General features: G+C 39.8%; 1 protein-coding gene across 2 annotated transcripts in view; it reads right to left on the reverse strand.

The window, feature by feature from the left end:
- The window catches only part of fstl4 (follistatin-like 4), a 314,390-nt gene that overhangs the window by 182,176 nt on the left and 110,291 nt on the right, over window positions 1-21,923 (reverse strand). For both annotated transcript variants that reach the window (XM_037748469.1, XM_037748471.1), the window contains one exon: window positions 19,373-19,406. In XM_037748469.1, the coding sequence (XP_037604397.1) occupies window positions 19,373-19,406 (34 nt within the window). The remainder of the gene's footprint in view (window positions 1-19,372; window positions 19,407-21,923) is intronic.

The raw sequence follows: 21,923 nt of genomic DNA on the forward strand, positions 1-21,923 counted from the left end.
ACGAATTTAGTGGACTGAGATCATTATGATATTTTATTTATTATAGTATTGATTTTTATACTGTGTCTATTATTTTATTGTTTATAAGTTCATTTTAATAAACAGGCCACTGTTTTAAGTCAGATTTTTCTGATTCAACAATTATTATCTGTCTATTATTATTGTCTCAAGAATGTTTCATGCAGATGGATGCTATTGGAAAAATCAAGTTTGAGGTGTTTAAAGCTTGCATGCACCCTCTGGGTTAATGTGAGTCTGAAAAAGATGGGGAGAGTCATACAGAAGGATCAAAAGAGAGTAGCAGAAAGCAGAAGAAAGGAGCCAACAACAGCAGACCGGAAGAGAGAATGAGACCGAGATAGCGAGCTACAGAAAACAAAGCAAAAGGTTGATTGTCTTCAGTTGCTGGTGCTACTATGAATGCGTATGCTATCATCAAAGCCATCTGAAAATGATGGTAAACTGTGATTAAGGTCAGCGCTCTGGAACACCCACTCTGAATAATAAAGGCATTTGTACTGAGGTTGTTTTCTTTTTTACTGTACTGCGACGTGGGTTTTCTTGTGTGGGTACAAACCTTTAGTAGATGACTTTCATTCCTACATCTGGTCATTATATGCTATCCATTTACAATAAATGCAAATCTGCCTGTACCAAAGTACTGCTTGTCTTCAAATTATTGAGGCAAAATACAGGTGATGAATTGCACAATGACTAAGGAAGAAGATTGACCTAAGTACCTTTTACCCAAGAGCATCATTTAGAAATGTGTATACGTCACTTCAGTGAACTGATTATTGTTTTAAATGTTCTCCATTGGATTAATTTTGGTAGCTATTTTAGATTTAGTCTTAATCTTGAAACAAAAATGCTTATTAGTTTTAGTCACATTTTACATTTTTATCCTTCATAGATATCTTAGTTCATATCTTAGTCCTGTTTACTCATCAGATTACTTTAAATGTTTCTGTAATTTTAGTCAAACTTATTTTACATCGAATTTGATCTCATCATTATCTGATGAAAAACACAGGTTGAATGATTCAGAACGCAGCTTTGCAGTTAGTTTGAGTCCTCCTGACTGCGCTTGTTAATGATGCGCGGTTCAGTCGCACCCACCGGTCCGTTATGAGAGCCAATCCACCCATCCAACATGTAAAAATATGCGTTAATCAACCACCCGAACCCGACCCGACCTGCAAACTGCAAACTTTATGCATTATAGTAGCACAATTGTGAGGTCTGTGGTGTGAGACAAGAAGGACAGAGATGGACTGAGTGCCGCAGCAGCACGTTGTGTGTGTGTGTGTTCGTGTTTGAGACACAGAAAGATTATTTATTTATTTTTATAATAATCTTTAACGCATTAACCCAATCAATCTTTCTGAGGTTGAGGTCAATTTTTAAAGCTAAAGTGAAGACACTGGCATCATATGAAAATAGAAAAACCTAAGGAATCAATTGGTACCAGCATGTCATACCAGCTATTTGAGAAGGAGGTTAAATAACGCTCCAAACTTGCTTTAAATTTTGGTGAGGAAACACTGGCATGGCCATTTTCAAAGGGGTTCCATGACCTCTGACCTCAAGATTTGTGAATGAAAATGGGTTCTATGGGTACCCACGAGTCTCCCCTTTACAGACATGCCCACTTTATGATAATCACATGCAGTTTGGGCAAGTCATAGTCAAGTCAGCACACTGACACACTGACAGCTGTTGTTGCCTGTTGGGCTGCAGTTTGCCATGTTATGATTTGAGCATATTTTTTTTATGCTAAATGCAGTACCTGTGAGGGTTTCTGGACAATATTTGTCATTGTTTTGTGTTGTTAATTGATTTTCAATAATAAATATAGACATACATTTGTATAAAGCAGCATATTTGCCCACTCCCATGTTGATAAGAGTATTAAATACTTGACAAATCTTCCTTTAAGGTGCATTTTGAAGAGATAACATATGTGAATCGATTGACAGCCCTAATGTTTTGACCTGGTAAAATTCCAGATGAATAAAATAATTAACAAGACAGCAACAGCCAGACCTTGCATAGCTTGAATATTAAATTCTTAGGCTGATTAATGGAAATGACTGAGTCTAAATATGCAAAACACAAACCCCAGTATTGAAAGGAGAAGGTTCAAAAGCTGTCATTTTAATGTCTGAAGCCTTTCAGGTTTAAAAACCTGAAAAACGTATAAATGAGAAGTTGAGACTTGACTTGGACTTTTTCCCCAAAAGACTGAAAAAAAAAAAGGTTCTGGCTCTGTGTAGATTTAGGAAAGGAAATTAAAAACGCTGCAATATAATAAAGTGGGATTCCTCTCCAAACACACAACAGAATTTTAATGAGACTGCTTTCAGGAACAACAAAACATGCATAGAGAGCTGGCTCGCAGGTCTGCGTCTAACTTTTCTTTAATTAGTGTTATCAGAAAGCAAAGTTGGGCTGATTACTCTGATCCCTGCCCTCCTTCAACCATCTGATAAATTTGTTATTTCTCGCCGCCCACTCAGAATGACAGCTGAATTATCACTTAGCTCACCGAGAGACAGCTCATTCAGACACAGTCAAAATAACCATGCTAGCCACAGCCGGCTCCATCTGATTTCACACTATACTTGCTGCTCCTGCTTAGTATGGCAAGTAGCAATTTCATTACAGATCTCTCTCTCTCTCTGTGTCTCCCTCTCTTTCCTCTCACTGATGTCCTTAACCAATGACACCCTAATTCATTCACTGCCCTATTTCCGTGGGCCTGGGGTTTCGTCGCTGATGCATTTAGGGTGAAGAGCCTCTCCTCCAGGGCCCGGCCGTCGCTCACACACTTGGGAGTCTGCCCCACTATTACCCATGCTATTTGCACAAATTGCTCCATTTGTGTTTGAATATGAAATGCATTTTCTCGAATATGACTGGAGACCGTATCTATCCCCTAAGAGAGCATTTGAGATGTGAGGGATATTTTATTCATCGATGTGATTGCCTCTTCATCTCCTCTCCGCCATTAGCTGTGAGGGAAGTTTGAGGAATTTTATGTGTGAAATTGTATGGATCCTGGATTGTTATTGTTCAACGGATCTCAATTGGTCCTGTGTAAGTAGTAGGGGAAAAAAATCCCTAAATACCATGAAAGAGCACACAGAGCACTCAATTTAATGACATGACTGGAATACTACAGCTGCTGCACTACCGGTAAATCAGTGGCCTTTAGAATTTCTTGTCTTTAATCTTTAATGTTCAGATAGTGGCTCTTAATCTGGTCACTTACATACATGAGCAAATGAGCTGTGTGTTTTTTGAGGTAATGAGGTCAGACGATGATAAATATTCATGGTATTGTACCTATTTGTATAAGCTTTTCTGTGTGTCATGATTCTCCAAATCCATGATTCAATTTGACTTTGATTTTAAGATAACAATTCAATTCAATTTTTGATTGCCATTGTTAGACTATGGAGTCTTGATTCGCAAAGATCAACAGATCATTGATGTTATGCCCTGACAACTGTCATTTACATTTTTAACAAAAAGAAGATGTACTAGATGGCAGGAGGGAACTTTACCACAGCTAGAGTTTCTGAATGCACCATGACATCCCTGTCAGCGCCTAGATGCTTTACACTACGGCGAGCATGAACCCTGCTTTACCGTACAAAGTGGTAAGTAAAGTACACTTTATCTCAAAGTGCAGCTGCAGGCTACCAGTAAGACCCGCTGTGTCATGTTTAGCTGCAGACTACCAGTAAGATCTGCTGTGTCGTCTTTAGCTGCAGACTACCAGTAAGATCCGGTGTGTCGTCTTTACCTGCAGACTACCAGTGAGATCCACTGTGTCGTCTTTAGCTGCAGACTACCAGTGAGATCCACTGTGTCGTCTTTGAAGTGTTGTTGTTTTTTTCCTTTGGATGCACGCAAGTAGACGGGGGCGGAAAGAAAAAAAAAATAGATAGAGAATCACCAATTCTTCTTTTGATTTCGATGGTCGAAATCGTAAAATAATTTCTATTGATTTACGATTTAGAATCAAAAACGTAACACAGTACATTACGTCTTAATCTTCAAAAAAAACAACACATATAAAAAAACAAAGAGGTTGCTAAAATCTGGGACTGGGTGATGGAAATTTAATATTTTTATCATTGACTTAAAGTAAAATGTCGTAATGATATGATGTTAACTTGTTATGATATAACAAAGTTTGGTTGTCCAAATTAATGAGTTTCTGATTTACAGTAAGTAGAACGCAGTTCATTGAACTTGATATCAGTTTGATAATATTATATATTAAGATATATTTTACCATATAATATGAATTGATATCATAAAAACTAGCCTTATTTATATCATGACATAGCCCTCAACCAGTTCACCCAACCCTAAAAAAAAAAAATCACGATTTACCTTGTTGTTAGCAACACAGAGATCCACGCTAGAATATCCAGCCTTTGGTCTATACCTTTACTTGTAAATTACATTTGTTAATGCGTGCATGGTGCACAAAGGTGCTCATGGTTGTTGACTTTAATGTTAGAACACAGCCTTCCCTCAGGAGACTTCTTTTACAACCACTTCTTAAATGCAGCGATTAAGAGGAGGAAAGGAAGTCAGTTTAGATATATGATAGAGGTTCAGGAGCACAGGGACGATGGCAGTAATGTATAGACATGTTTAAGAGTGTATATGAACTACCTGGAATAGGTGTGTGTTGATATATACATGCATATATCATGTATATATCAACACACACCTATATATGTATATATAGACGTACATAAAATGTAAGGAAAACCCATGAAGATGAATAATCATTCAGGGTTGACAGAGTGGTGATGCATTATAGCAAGCCACGATCATGGCAGTAAGAAATAGAGATATAAAGATAAAGAGGAGGGCAGAGAGAGCAAAACTAAAACTCCTCACACAAACTCCATTCTGAACTTTGACATGCAACATTTATCACAGCTGTCTGATCTGAGATGCTTGGAAAAGATCATACAGAACTCCAACGTACAGTATGTACTCAACATTCAAATCAACGAATAGCTGGATTTGTTTGGCCAAGTAACCCTCCAGGCAATGATGGTGAGCGCAGCAGCTACTATAAAACCGTGATAGAATATGAGTACAGTATTTCTCACAGATTTAAAATATACTTGGATCTTTCAGATACAGGAATGATACAGATGAATTTGTAGTGAAACTAGTATTACCGCCTCGCGGTTGTATGCCTCCGCCAACCAGCCAAGTTGCAGTTTTCATTCATGTCTGTCCAAAATGTCATCACTTCATCATAATTAGCATATGATTTCTGGAGTGTTTTGTGAGGTCACAGTGACCTTTGACCACGAGAATGGACCGGATGGACGTACAGACGTGACGTACAGACAACCCGAAAACATAATGCCTCAAGCCTCCATCTATCGCCGGCGCAGAGGCATAAAAACGCAGAGCGATTCAAAGGTCAAAGCATGCAATTTAATACTATTTCAACTAATATCTTATTTTATCATTACTTGGTTATGAATTAAATTGTATTACTTTTAATTGAGTGACAACTGAAGCCCCCATATAGCTTCCAACCAAGCTTCAAACAGCGTAGCTGCATCAGGGCTGAGAACCTGAGCTACGAGACAGTTAATCATCTGCTTGATCATAATGTATTTGCTCATAACAGCACTTATCAGCAAAACAGGAGAAGAATGTTCGACCTCTCCTGCCCGGTGGGGGGGTTTTAATTATGAGGGAAAACCTCATAATATGAGGTGATTTAGAAATCTGACATCACAATTAATCTTGTGATGCCTACGATGACCTACGACCTTTGACCCCGTCTTCCATCACACCAGAACCCATGGCCTTATCACATTACATATGCATGATTCTAGTCACCTTTTTGGACACCGGTACAATCCTCAGCTTCACAATGAGGAAAGAAGAAGTGCTTATTATTTTTGCTATTATTGGTGGTGCTGCACTTCTCCCCCAACTCTCCCACCCCCGATAGCTGGTAGCTAGCTGCCCGAGCCATTTTACATTTAAATTTGTTGAATAATAAATTATTCAGTGATTTAATTCCAAAGAAAGTGGCAAATATTTCTGAGAACAAGCAACCCACCTGCCTATAGCCACGGGTGCCATTTCCTCACTGACTTCTTTTAAATTACATCCACAACAGGATTCTCATTAATCTTCATGCATTTCAAAAAGCTTCAGGGATCATAACACATTTTTTAAAAATAGATTCCTGTATATATGCTATGACAATGATCAGACAATCCTGGGAGTCCATGAGTTTATTTCTGTGGACTCTTCTCTGCGGGAGATGGGTATACAGTACAGTTTGTTAAGATCACAATGTCTGTCGCAGCAGCTACGGTGCTTTTATGTGCCGTCTTGTCGCTGACAAAAAAGGGAGTGAATGTCTGCAAAGAGCTTCAGAGAAATCTCAAATTGCATATTGGATTCTAAAAGCACACCCTCAAAAGGCAGAATCCTGGCAGAGCCGGCTCGCTCATGCTGCCAAAACCCGGACAATGGTAATTGCTTGTCATATTTAGGGAAATTATGTAGGAAACACAAATGCTATATTAAAATCTTTTTTTTTTTTTAAATTCAAAGCCCATTTGATTCATTTTCATCTCACTCTGTTCTGGCAAGTTGCACAGGTGTGATCGCTGTCTCGAGTCCTTACTGACTCACTGCTTTTAATGTTGTCTCATTTATTTCATCTTAGCCCCAAGCTGCACTACGCCTGACAGAGCTCCCACTCTGTTCCAGAGATCATTTTCCAGGACTTTTTCAGTGATGATCTAGCTGCTATGACAGAGAGGGATCGTGCCGTATACACTCATATGTGCAAGTGTGATTTAAAAGACGTGCAGTCTATGGCTAAAACGTATCTATGAAATCATACATGTTTAGAAACTGTGACTAATATAACAATAAAAACTGCCACAGAGATTAATATTTACATTTGAAGGATAATATAACTTACATTATTCTGAGTTTCCGCCATTTAAGTTGTAATGTCATCCAACCTGACGTGACTTGGGAGTGTGTTCACAGCGTTTCCACAACATAAAAGCCGCCTATTCAAAATTCTCTCGTCCCTAAACTACCATTTGAACGTTAATAGGATTCGGATCATAACTTAACCCTTTCAGATGGTAATGTGATCCGTTTTTGGGGAGCTCTGACAGATAGCCTCACTGTTCATTCTCAGGTAAGGGAAAATGGGAGAATGTTGAAATCATTTTCCGGGACAACACAAGATTTTCCAGAACATTTTACATTTTCTCTAATTTTCCATGTGTTTTCCATGACTGGAAAATTGGTCAACTCTTTTCCAGGTTTTCCAGGATACATAGGAATCCTGCCTGAGTATCTCAAATGTCTTCCAAACTGAGAAATCATCCATTTCAAAACAGTGAAACCAACTCTTAAAAACTGCTGAAAAGCACAATATGAAAACACAACTCATTGACGGTTAAAAAAAATATTCTGATATCGATATATCGGCCAATACTATGCAGTGGCGGTGAACCACTGAAGAATGAATATAGGGGGAAACACTGTCTGAGGTATATGAATGTATTTAAGAGTGAATGTGTTTACTCAGTCATAGAAATGTGACCTGACAGCGGCTTATTAATATTTCCACTTCCCTGGGGGTATGCAAATACACCTTGTCCTCTGCAAAGTGCTACGGAAGACCTTGCTGGTTGAGATCCAAATCACAATAACTTATCCTCAAACTCCAGCAGGCATATATGTCCTGTATATTAATGTGTACGTGGGGCTGTGTGTGCACCCCGGTGTGTTTGTATATATATATATGTGTGTGTTTGTTGGAGATGGGAGAGAGGGCAGGCGCAGGAGCAGAGAGACAGAGCATCAGGAAAAGAAAGAGCTGAGCGCAGAGGCATATAATCTGAATTCAAAAGCAATCATTTTTGTTCTCAGCTCATAAAGCCGTCTTCTGTTGATGGGTAAGGCAGTAAAAATCATGGGGATGAAGGTAAAGAATGGATCTGAGAGGGTTTGCGGTGATGCTTGCACTCACACAGCAGCAGCTGGTATCACCCAGGATTTGACCCCCAGTGAGTTGTATGTAAAGCATAAGCAGAGTTACAGATGATTATACAGTAATTAGACTACATAAAATGGTAAATACAGTAATCTGCTTCCTGTCTATTAAAGGGAAACCCCTTAATAAATCAGACGACAAATACATATTAAATTTGACAGAGATTTTGGACACAAGTAATTTGTAGTACATAAAAGATTTGTTAATTGATTGATATAAAAAAATGAATCAGCTGGACAAAACAAGCCAGTGAGGATGTCGCCTTGGGCTGTGGGAGACAGACATTTTAGAGACTAAAGGATTAATCAGTGAATCAAAAAAATACTTAATTGTTAATGAAAGTAATCATTAGTTGCAGCCCTATCAACACGAGATTAAGATCTTGGCAGGGCCAGCTGCTGGCGGCAGTAGAGCTGGGACGATACACTTATCTCCTGATTCGATACTATCACGATACTTGGGTGCCGATTCGATAAGTATTGCGATTCGATATTACAATTTATTGTGATTTTTGTTAACTTTTTTAACACTACAACATGAGAAAAAGTTGAATCATACATTTCTAGGGACTTTTATTTTGGAAAATATATAAATTAATACAGTAAGAATGTTTGATTTTCAGCATGTATGTAGTCAGAGATGTCTTGAAGTCAAATATATCAGTCATTGTCAGGCATTATTTATACATTTTTTTCCAGCAACCCAAAAATCAAAGAATAAAGAATATTCCCTTTTAATTTATAAGGGACATGTAACGTTTTATACGACTGGTGAATATAATCCAATCAAACTTATTTCCATAACTGTATATATAGGACCGTTTGTTAACACCAGACGTAGTCACACGTGTATACTTCTACTAACTTTGCCAAAACGTCGCTAGCTCTTGCGGTCAGCTCCGTTCTCTTTATACATCCATAGTCAGCTCCATCGGGGCCGTTTAAATGCATTTAATATAAATGTCCGTATATGGGTGCTCTACAGTGGTAGCGTCGGCTGATCTGACCACGGAGATGCAAGTGATGGCTGGCCACACATTACCACAATACGATAACATTTCCTGTCCATGACAGAGTAAGCATGCAGCTTTAGACATGATGTGTAGCTCTGCTTTTTCCTGCAATGTGTGAAACCCAAAGTGTTTCCATACTTTACTGTATGTGTAGTGTTGGATTTAAAGATTTAACGTGAGAGCGCAGAATTTGTGGTGAAAAATCAACCCGTGGAACCATATTTTTTAGAGGCATGCAAATAGCTGTCACATTAGCCGTGTTTTGCTGAGCCAAATAGGAAATCATTATAATGCAGTGATATATCTTACGCTTATTAAAGATCAAAGGAAGCTGTGGGGATTCTCTTATCCCTCTGAATAAATGTCTACCTTCGCCCGGCACGTCTTTCTGTCTGTTTTCACTCTCTGTATCTGCACTCCAGCATGTGTGTGTGTGTGCGTGTGTTTGTGTGTGTGTCCAAGTAGGCCCACTGGTGCAGCTTGGCCCAGTCAGAGTAAAGTGTTATCCAGAGTGCCACCGTCAGTCCCTCTTAGTCCCTGGAGAGGCTGTGTGCCCTCCTTAAGCCCTTCAGCGGTATCTGCAGGCACGTTCAACACGGAGCTTACACCGCTGCTACAATTCCCTTTGTCTTTGACTTTCAGACTTTTTTCCTGACAAAAAATTATCACAGCGTGAAACTTTGGCTGCCTGTGAATTAGATCGGAGAGGAAATGAACCATCATTCTGATCAAATTTAAGTTCATGACGACGTGAAAATTGTGAGATTTATGGTGCAAATCATAACTTCACTCTGGAAGATATTCTAATTTTGCAACCGCGTCTATAAAAAGGTGGGTTGATTTTAGCAAAGCCTGTTTCATTTTACTATTCTGATTAAGTCCTCAATGACTCAATGAACTTTTCGCTTTGTAATCTTTATTGCTCTACAGCTTAATGAAATCACATTTCACAGAGATTTACGATGTGACTGAGATAGTGAGTTACGGTGAAAATGTATTCTTTTTGCACATTCTAATTAAGCAGGATGTCCCCAGGTTAGTAATCTACACGACAGTATCTCACTTAAACTGGCTGTGAATCGAGACCTTGTGTGTATGAAGTGTGAAAGTTAACATTTAGACCGACAGCAGACTATAATATATCGCTTTACATCCCAGCGTTGTTCTTTTAATTTACGTTGCTTCGGTAAGTGAGAAATCCATGACTGAGAAAATGTAAATGTGGGTGGGTTTGTTTCTCACCTAGTGATTTAATGATTTCCTTCTCAACCTTGAATACAGTTAGAGGTGATAGCCTCAAACTCTATCACTTCTTCAACTATACATCTGCTCTGCAATTTTCTTTCTTAATCCTCCTTGCACTGTGTAAAATCCTTGAGAGTCTGTGGGGTATACAACTCATGTCTTCAGCTCATGTATGCAGTAGATGGGCTACAGAAAGAAAAACCTGTCCTTGGGTATACACTGCCTTTTGGATCAATAATGTATTCAATGACCACTGAAGCCAAGCCTGTTTGCGTGTTGCTTGAATAAATACTGATACATAATGCTGTCTTCAAATCGTTAAGGTCGTGTGTACCGTGTTCACAAGAAGAGTATGGACGCCCCACTCTTGTGGTATTCATGAACTAGGAATCAGACATTTTTCTGAAGGCTCAGAGTTTACGAGTTGTGACGTGTTTGCTGATGAATTCAGAAATAGCAAAAGCAGTTTTTTTTCACTATCTGGCAATAAATTAGTACAACTTATACTAATGCATCAGCGGCATTTGTTTGCACAACCCGAAGGTCTCCGATGATCTCACTGCTTCACATTACAGGGCTGATTTACAGTTGGAATTGCAACTGGACAGTCATTCCTTCGAATGTATTGGGTCGGACCTATTTCTTCAGTCTTGGATATCAGTCTGAATGAGTTTGATTTGTGGAGTTTTCTGTCAAGAAGTCCAGTTACATTTGTTGGCATGAATGTGGATTGGACTTCACCACACTGAACTGGTACAGTGTTTTTATCAACATAATTTTCATTGTTCGTTTGGCAACACAAAATTTATTTTATGATTAAAAAAATGTGGGACTATTGATTCCTATTTTGCACGGCACTGTAACTTTTTATTCTCCAGTTATATCTGTTTTATTCAATTTTAGCTTATTTTTATCTTCCAAATTCTTATTTACATTTTGCATTTTATACAGTATCATCTGTTGTCTCTTTTATATCTTGTCTTAATAAATTTTTATGTCTTATGTAAAGCATTTTGAATGTCCTTGTGGTTGAAAGAAGCTATCCAAATAAGCTTGCCTTGCCTTCAACAGCCTTTCAAATTCTGTCTTACTGCGACTGCCTGGCTGCCTGACACATGTAACCTCTATCACTTCCATCAGTTCAACACTGCTTAACACATCACAATCCCATTTCCCTCAACAGCCTTCATACAACAGATACCTGCGATAGACTGCTGAAGACATTAGCTGTTCTATTTAATTAGTAACTGGCCAACAGCCATCTCTTCCTCACAAGAGCATCCATCAACATCACCAGCTGTTTTTTCATCACATCAGAGAGACATTTCCTACAAGAATAAGCCATTAATTAATTGCTTAGAGCTAATTTAATATCCACAGCAAATTCACAAGTTTGTCTTTCCACATTTTCTATGTTTACTTGGGATACAGCAGGTAAATGTCTGTAGCGAGGCAGCGGGGGAAACTTTTAGCACCAAGGAAAACAACATGTTAAACAACAACATCTCATACCATGAGTGTGCTTTCTCTCTCTCCTTTTTAATCCTGTCTTCCATAACTGTACCATCTTCTGCTATGCAATGTCACCCCCATGTCCACCCTCCCTCCTATTCTTCTTCTCTTTTATCATGTGACAGGTTAGCTATCAGGAAGCACTTTGACTGTGGAGGCATCAGCAATTTCTGTTGTCAGTCAGTGTGGTTACATGGTTAAAGCAATTCTTTGTGATATTGATACTGTATAGATGGAAAGCAAAATACAGTTGTTCCAGGTCATGATGACTTCAGGAAAATGTCCCCAAAGACAACGTTGGAAGTGTGAATCACAAATGTTAAATATTAAAATCAGGGCTGTCAAAGTTAAAGCGATAATAACACGTTAACGCAAATTTATTTTAACGCCACTAATTTCTTTAACACATTACCGCAACTTGTGATTATTAGGATGCAGCGGCTCAGTTTAAAAGCTAGAGTGAAGATACTGGTATCATATGAAACTAGAAAAACCTCAGGAATCCATTGGTACTAACCATTTCATACTAGCTTGTCGCTAAGAAGGATGAATATCGCTCCAAACTGACGTAGGAAAAACTGGCATGGTCATTTTCAAAGGGGTCCCTTGACCTCTGACCTCAAGATATGTGAATGAAAATCAGTTCTATGGGTACCCATGGTCCCTTCTCCATGTCTCTCCAAATCTATTGTTTAATCTTTCTCTCAGGTTCACCCTCTGACACAAACACACTGGCCACCTTACTGTTTTTAGGACATGACAAAGTAGAGACGCTACAACCATCTGTTGCTTTCAGTTAGCATTATAAAGCTATAAATAGCCTCATATTGTTTTGTATTGACAGTGAAGCAGACAGGCAAAGTCTGTAAAAGTCAATATGGTAATAGGTCACAGCAAAAGACAATTAAAACATCGGATTTGTAATTAAGCCAGGAGATGACTTTCAAGCTAACATATCTTCCTGCCCCCTCCCTCTTTCCAGCTTCCTCCACTTGCCTCGCCTTTTCCTCCTTCCAGCAGTCATTTGCTGCTTATTAGAGAGTCTCTCTGTCAACCTTGTCCCATCTAATTCTCACCCAATTACAATCTAAATGAACCACAGGACTGCTTAACTTGCTTTGCCTCTTCCCATTGTTTAATTTGTGACGGTAACAAACTCTGATTAGGCCTCTGCAAAGGTTCATAAATTAAGCACTCAAAGCCGAATTAATCACCATTCCACGGGAAGATAAATGGGCAATATTCAATTTTTCCATATGGATTTCCACTGACAACAATAACACCACTGTGAAAAGAGGAACACTCAGTGACAATGACTGCATATTTTCCAGACGGTGGCATTTTGACCAGGGACGGCTGTGCATCACCAGCCAGTAAAATGTCACTTACTGAGAATTTTCTGTCTGAGCTAGCTGAAAACCTTCAGATGCAATGTTTGCAGTAAAGCAATTTTCACTAGTAGCATCTGCGTTCCAGAGGTAAAACTGGGCCAATTTGATTAATGTCATTGTCTCAACATGAGGAGCGTCGACGCCACAATAAAAGGTTTGCCACAGAGGGAGAGGATGAGTGAAAATAAGAGACACACAAAATGGAAGGAGAGGTAGAGCAAAACATAAAAACATAATATAGGAAGAAAGAAAAAGGAGAGGGTAAACTAAAAAACAGCCAATGGCAGTGGAAACAGACAATCCCAAAGAGCTGCACTGATCATCGTCCAAGGAAAAGGAGAGCAAAACAAGAAAATGAAATGCAATTGCCCGAATTTGACAGTGGATCTAGTTTAGCATACAAACAGGCAGCGCATAATTAGTCTCAAGAGGAAAATCAGCATTCACTAAGTGGGAAAAAAGGCTCACAATATTAAAGCGGCTGTCCTCAAATGACAGGGCGGACACATTACAGGCCTAACTGCCGGCTGGTGGAGACTTTCACCCTTCCCTCATTTTACTACTGCATCACCTTTATCACATGGAGCGATATATATATATCTGAAAAAGCATCAATTATTAAAACCATCAAGTAGCTTAAATCATTTTGTTGATGCATGCAACTAGGGCTGTCAAAGTTAATGCAATAATAAAGTGTTATAAAGTGCAAATTTGTTTTAACGCCACTAATTTCTTTAACGCATTAACGCAATTTTGAGGTTGTAGCTGGCTCAGTTTTAAAGCCAGAGTGAAGATATGAAACTAGAAAAACCAAAGGAATCCATTGGTACCAACCATGTCATACTAGCTCGTCGCGAAGGAGCGTAAATAACACTCCAAACTCAAACTACATTTTGGCGAGGAAAAACTGGCATGGCCATTTTCAAAGGGGTCCCTTGACCTCTGACCTCATGTGAATGAAATGCCCACTTTATGATAGTCACATGCAGTTTGGGGCAAGTCATAGTCAAGTCAGCACACTGACACACTGACAGATGTTGTTGCCTGTTGGGCTGCAGTTTGCCATGTTATGATTTGAGCATATTTGTTATGCTAAATGCAGTACCTGTGAGGGTTTCTGGACAATATTCGTCATTGTTTTGAGTTGTTAATTGATTTCCAATAATAAATATATACATGCATTTGCAGAAAGCAAGCATATTTGTCCACTCCCATGTTGATAAGTTGACAAATATCCTACAACAGATAAAAAAATGGGATTAATTTGTGATTGATCATGATTAAATGTTCAAATCAATTGACAGCCCTACATGCTACACGAACAGCAGATTTATTGTCAGGATCGCGATTATTGTTAGGTAACTTAGGTAACTATGTATTGATAACAGGCTTAGTATTTTACAAATTAAGAGTTTTTTTCATTCAATGAACGTAGGCATGTTTTTTTATTAAAAAAAAGCGAAACGACAATGGGCAAGTAATGTAATCAGTGTATGCCTGAACACGTATGGCTACACTGGGAGCAACTAAGAGCATCAGTACTTAGTAAAACCCCTCTATGAAAACATGAAATTTAAAAATAGCCACTAATAAAGCCTATCAAACCATAGGCTGATCACCTCACCATTAGAAAATTGCAAAATAAATACACAAAGAGCAACCACCTCCTCTACCACAGTCCGAAGACGACATCATGATATGTTAACAGATAACTGCTGGTTGATAAAACCTGCTCAGGTAATGTGGCGGTAGGGAGCTCAGACTGAAGCCATTAAATGCCAGGCATTAGTGAGATATAGCACTGCATTTTGCCGATTCCCCGGTTGTGAATAATATTCTTGTCAATTATAGTATGTGAGCAGTGCTGCAGAGCCTTTTGCTAAGCTATGCACCTTATCTTAGTATGCTGATGCTGTCATCCAGACAAAATCAGGAACACGCAAATATGTTCACACACGACATGCAGAGAATAAATGATACCACAGACAGGCTTGACAAAGACAGCACATGCAAAGTATGACGAGCCCTCCTGTGTGTCTGTTGTGTTTTCTCCTCCTCCTCCTCCTCCTCCTCCTCCTCCTGGCAGTGCAGGTTGTTAGTGAGCCTATAGAACCACAGCTCACTCACCAACAAACTGTATAAATTACAACCTATAAAAATCTGTTTACATGGAGAATATTCACAGAATAACCATTATTTTTGTACCAAGCAAAGTAGGATGGATGGGGAGGTTTTCCTATAATATATACTGATCTTCACAGTAAGAAGAGATTGCACTCTTACAGTAATAATCGGGTCTGCGGGCTCTGATGTGGCCCTGGTGGATATCAATAAATACTTTTGTACTGTATATGCACGGAACCTTATCTTCTAAAGGCTACTGTATGCTAGTTACATTACAGCTTATAATATCACAGTGCATTCAATAAAGCGTTTCTGAATTAATTCATTTGACACTTGTGCATTCTAGCTGATCTCTAAGTCACAGTACGTCCAAAAGCACCGGTTGAGGGTTTCATGCTGACACATCTAACACATTCACCATACACATCATTAACACCGTCAAACACACTGCTGATGTAAAGAATGACTGTCAGCTATAATCATGCCCCGTTATCACCTTGTCCATTGCAATTGTCTCACTCTGAGACCTGACTCACATCAGTGAGCAGGAAGTGAAGCGTCTTTACCATAGAGTGTATGAAATATGGACGTAGTCCACGTAACGTCACCTTTCTTTGGCTCAGTGGTGTGTGCTCATGAACAAGTTGACTTTGGGACTTCACCGTCGGTGCATTTGTCCATGTTTTTTTCCATTTATTTCATCACGAGCTGTGTGTTTTGTGTTGTCTGTTGTTTACACGGTTAACAGGTTTTTGAAAATGTCAGTTGTCGGTAGTGCATTGGCTGCGTTCGACCAATAACCGTACACTACATCAATCACGGTTCCTCTTGTGCTGGGTACCTACTCTGAAATAGGAGCTAAATAAAGTCCCCCAAAACAGCGTTCTAAGAAATAATATTTTCTTAGTTCTTGCATTGCAGACTCAATAAAAAGGATGGTTGTTAGAACTAAATTTTTAGTACTAAAAAGTTCCTCCACTCCGAAAACGCCGTTTCACTTGGACTTTAAGCTCTGGATCAAAATCACATACATCAAGTAAATCCAAAGCCATGACTTTTAATCCATTGTTTTACTCTTCTGGTGAACCCATAAACTTCCTGTGACTTCATACTGAAAATGTTTTCTGCCAACACATGCTTATATGCTACTGTACAACAAAAGCTTATAGAGAAGTGTTTTTTTTTTTGCATTTAGCTCCTAGTGCAGAGCTATCTTTGTTTGTTTTTATCAGCCCCATCCCCATCAATGCTGGTGTCCATTTCTATTCTACATGCACATATGTCCGCATCAACATCTGTGAGGAAGGGGGGCAGAGTATAATGAAAACGCCTGCCATAAAAACACCTCACATTGCGGGATGTCTGTTACTGCAGCTGAATTGTAAGAGGCAGGTGAGGAAAGCTCACATACCAGGAAAAGCAATTATCACTTAGAAAGCTACATTTCTGCACATAATATGATGCTAAAAAGAAATCAACTACCAGACATCCAGAGGTAAAAATAAAAAAAAGACATGCTGCACTAGATGCTGAATACTAAACATGAACAAAAGAAATCCTCTGGGGTCATGTTTAGGTCGAATAGAAGCTGGCAGAGAACTGTGCACTGCAAGCAGAGAAACAGCGCTTTACTGTGGAGATGAAGACAACACATCATAATGGGCCTAATGCTTACAGAGGAAGTCACTTGTCAAATAGGAAGCAGTCAGCCCTGGAAATATTGCTGTTACAGTAACTTGCACACAAACCGCTCAATCTCACTGTCACGCACTACACTACAACAAAATACACAAACCAGCAGGCAAAGAAAAACGTATATGTGAATGCTTAGGCCATACACGACATGTGGGGTAAAAAAAAAAAGGCTTCATCTTCATGAGTGGTGCCAATGCAGCTACATGACAACACCTTTCACGACAACTCAAACTGACATCAAACAATTGAAGTGCCGGGAGTAAAACAACCAAAGGATATACAACAGCACTGCTGGTTGCCAGAGATGAAATGTAACAGTTGAGACCATCTTCTCTGCAACAACATGTACCAACCAAGGACTTCTGACACCCACAGTCCTTGATTGCATTGACAACAATAGTCTTGGGCGGTTATCTGTTTTTTCATACCTTCGTGACAAGAGCCTGAGCTGAAGTTGCCGCTATTTTCGAGGGCTGAGAAACTAAGCCATAGGAGTTGTGGCATTTATTCACCGATAAATATCCAAACTGTGCACACACTGCACCGCTACGTTCACAGTTATAACGTCACCGATAACGTCAAACTCTCTCGCCCCCTCTCTCTGTCTCTCGACCGAACACTGGCGGAACCAGCCCAAGAGCTAAACAGTCAGTCATATCTGTCCGCTTGCTACCTATTTTGCTAATTCCACCACGCTTCAATACCACACTGGTAACAGAATATGAGCCAAACAAAAGTGTCCCTCATCTGGTGATAGCAATATGCTTTCCTCCTTTGTGACAAGAACGTGTGGATGAAGCAGTGAGTTGTTCTATTTGACTCACTGACAGTTTCTATGTGCTTCATAACGTTACTACTCCGCTGTTCGTTTAGGCTTTAACCTCTCCTCAGTGAGTCCGGGACTTGCCGCAAGTCGGCTAATGGTACGTGTCCACAGCCTCCGTGCTTTCCACGCTCCCCATTCATTGTCTATGTAAGCAGCCGTGCAATGCCTTCTGGTAGCATAGCGTCACGTTTCGAGAGACGGAGCGTTACGACGCCCGCTCCTCATTTGCATAAAGTTGAGGGCTAGTCTACTTTATGTAAATCACGGGCGTCCGATGTGACTCGCCGCCTCTCGAAACTCCCGAGAATCTTTTAAAATAAACGTTGTCGATCCAAAATAAAGACAGATTCAGCAACTGCGTGGCTTATTTCTCGCCTCAAATGTTTTCAGGAACACATTTCGGTGAACTATTTTCGTGAAATAAGAGAGGAAAGTTTCCAAACGAGCCTCCATACTGTTTACGGTTTGAAAGCTGGGAGCAGCAGCCCACGGCAGTAAAGCCTTCGTCCAATCAGGTGGGGACAGCCTGTGTCTAGCGACAGCCCACCAAGCATCCAATGTTGGGAAGCGTCGCATCCCCTCGCGATAATAAACGCCCTCGTGGACACGTACCATTAGTTTATGCGAAAGTCAGCCCGCTACAACGATCACTATGGCAACGGTACACATAAAAACGGCCGCCGCTCTGACCATCCCGCTGGTGAATGTCCGTTCTACTCCTAATTCTGTTTCTACGGGTATGATGCCCTGCTACTTCCCTCTGCTGCAGTCTCAGCAGCCAGACTTCTGTGGGGGTTGAGAGTCAGGAATGTGACTGATCTTCTTTATACGGCATCAACTGTCTGAGTGTAAAACAGCCCGAGGCCCAAGCCAACCAAACATTACTTAATCATTTCTGACAGGGGACTGAAGACGGTTGACAGCTGAATAATTATTCACCTGACAAATATATTTTTCAACTTATAGAAGGGTTGTCACTTGGAATGAGTGATTTCAGGTCAGGTTCAGGACGTGGTGGATTTGTTACTGATGAAAAATCCTCCTTTTTAAAACTATGCTACTATTTTCTCTCAGATTGTGTCGAATGCAGCTGAATAGAATGGCTGCCAGTCCCACAACTCATTTGTAGATTATCTCTTGGCATCCACTGACAATTGAAATGCTTTAATCTGACATGCTTTCAAACACTTCCTCTGAGGAGAGTAGAGCAATAAATGCGATGCAGTAACAAGTAGGATTTTTCAGATTGTCACAGTTATATCATCACCAGAGGTCTCCTCCATAACAGGCTGCATGGTCCGCTTTATGAGAGCCATTTAGATTTGAATTACTTCCCAGCAGCATTTCCCAGCCATCAGAAAACCAAAGTGTATGCCAGAGTAGCAGCAGAAGAAAAAAAAAAGATTTTGTCATGGAGCACAACATGGCATATTTTGAAAAATGCTGTTTGGTTTGAACACAGTAAGTGTACTCACATTGATCGATGTTCCCGTCTGCTTTCCCCTTCTCCTGCAAACAGAGAGCACACACAAAAGTGGTTATTACAGGCTTGGAGGAGTGAGGAAAAAAAACAGCCCTTTCTGCAGCTTTTGGTGCACCATTCGTTACTGCGCCTTTTCCCCCTTCCTGGGTTCAGAGAAAGACGACGACAGAAAACAAAGGTGAACAGACGGAAAGAGAATGAAAAAGAAAAGAACAGAGAGACAGAGAGGGAGTGAGAGAGAATACACAATCTTGTTTGATGACAGCAGAGAGACGAGAGGACCTTTACAAAGGCGGATCCAAGAGTCAATTCAATCACCCTAATTGGAAATACACTTCCCAACAGGCTGCACGATGGCAGTTGTCACTATATTGTGCTGGAATGTTTATCAGGATGTCAAACAATTGATACCGCAAGGATAAACTCTGATTTATTTTGTCAGTTCTAACTGCGAGTTAGGTGTTATTGACATGCAGCTTCAAATTTATCTAAATAAATGTCACTTTCATTCATGGATTTCCAAATACTCTCTGTGTGTGGATGTGATTGGATGACGAAATGGAGGACAATCATGTCCAGCTGTAGTAGTAATAGTATTTTTGCTTGGAATGCACATCCCTAGTTGGTACCACCGGATTCTTTAGGTTTTTTCTAGTTTCACATGATGCCAGTATCTTCACTTTAGCTTTAAAACTGAGCCCGCTAGAACCTCAAAATCGCAAGTTACGTTAATGCGTTGAAGAAATCAGTGGCGTTAAAACAAATTTGCGTTAACACGTTATTATCGCGTTAACTTTGACAGCCCTAATCGTAATCGCAACGATCGTAAGTGCAACAAAATCTGCCAGTGATGAAGACAGTACAAGTAAACCACTTGAACAAAGAGAAAATGAACCTGCAAAAATGCAACGTGTTGGACCGCTCTGCCAAGAGTCTTCTCGCTGCCCCCCTCTTTATCTACACCTGGTTTGTTTTACACAGCCATACAGAGCTTGTTATGTTAATACAGAATTGTTAGAAACAAGCTAACACATTTGCTATTTATTCTGCAGATGGTAAAGACTCTAAATATTGGTGTTGTAAAATGTATCATATATATAATATGATATATACAGTATAATAATATATATATAATTGGTTATTGTATCAGCCTCAAAATAATGCATAGCAGAACTGATGATAAAGCCAAGCAACCGTTTCACAAGTAACAAAGAGAAAGTGCTGAGGATGTCGAAAGAGAGGAGAGTCGTCCTGACCTGCAGCATCACTGAGCAGTGACAGGGGCAGATAAGAAACTGTGAGACTAGAGCATATTCTGGCCCCCTCTGAATACTATATCAGATTAAATCATGATGTGGCAGACAACAGGAGTGTGGATATAAAAGTGAAAGGTGAATGGAGGTAAGAAAAGTGATGACAAGACGTCCTGCATTATGAATTAATAATGATGAGAATGGAAAATGTTTGGTTTGAGAAAGCTTGGAACCAACACTGTCACTACTGCACTTACTGCATAAATAATATCATTTTTGGAAAAAGAGAAAAAGCAATTTCAGACAGTAGAAGACAGAGGGGTTTACAATATGCGTTTAAAGGCTATATTCAGGATTTCAAACTGATTCAGTAGCGAAAACAGGTTAAAAAGATAAAAGGTGGAAGCTATTGCCTGCAGATCACAGTGTAATAGTGAACCACCACATCACCTGGTGATCGAGACAACCATGACTAGCTCGAAATTGACAAACCAGCCTGAAAATGAAGGAAATCTGAAACGATTGCATGAGAGAAAAAAGCACATAAAGGCTTAAAAATTCACGGGTGGGATATTTATTGATGTATTTTATGTCGTAGAACAAAACGTTAAAATCAATTAAGCTTGTGTTAACCACAGACCTTATTTCAGGCATCTAACTAAAAATACATTCAAAAAACACATTGACTTGGCAAAGGAACCGGAATTGCTAAAATGCTAACTCATTTCCGGGATTCAGGACTTATTCCTGTAGCACTCTATAGTCGTCGCTACGCTATGATTGGCCAGTCTGTGTTCGAGGGGCGGGACTTAGCGAAGGATCAATTGTAAACATATTGCTGTGCACTGTGTGCTTGTTAGCCACTGATCACTTGTGCTTGTTACAGCAGTGTGAATGTCGCCCTGCATAAATGTATCTGAACTTGAGATGCAATTTAACGTACGCTGGCAAAACAAAGATCGACATGGCGTTTAAAAATAGAACAGAAGCAGGTCTTCGAATGCAACGCACGCTTCTGAGGCAGCCAATATGTGGCAGCAATTGAAGTGTTGTGACATTTTGCATTCTTGTCCCTCAGTGTGGATGTCACCGGTAATGAGGCTCAGTGATAAAAGATGTGTGAGTCTGTGAGGCCCTCTTGGCGTCCCAGGAGACCGAGAGCCTCACGAAAAACACAGCAGTTTTAGTGCCTCCTGTCACTGCCTCCTTCTTTGTCTCTACATCTCTATCCCTCTCTCTTTCTGCCATCTGTCCATCTTAATTGCAGACGTGCTTCCTCATGATGGCAGG

This window comes from Sebastes umbrosus, chromosome 17, assembly GCF_015220745.1.
Source record: "Sebastes umbrosus isolate fSebUmb1 chromosome 17, fSebUmb1.pri, whole genome shotgun sequence".
In the NCBI taxonomy this organism is placed as follows: domain Eukaryota; kingdom Metazoa; phylum Chordata; class Actinopteri; order Perciformes; family Sebastidae; genus Sebastes; species Sebastes umbrosus.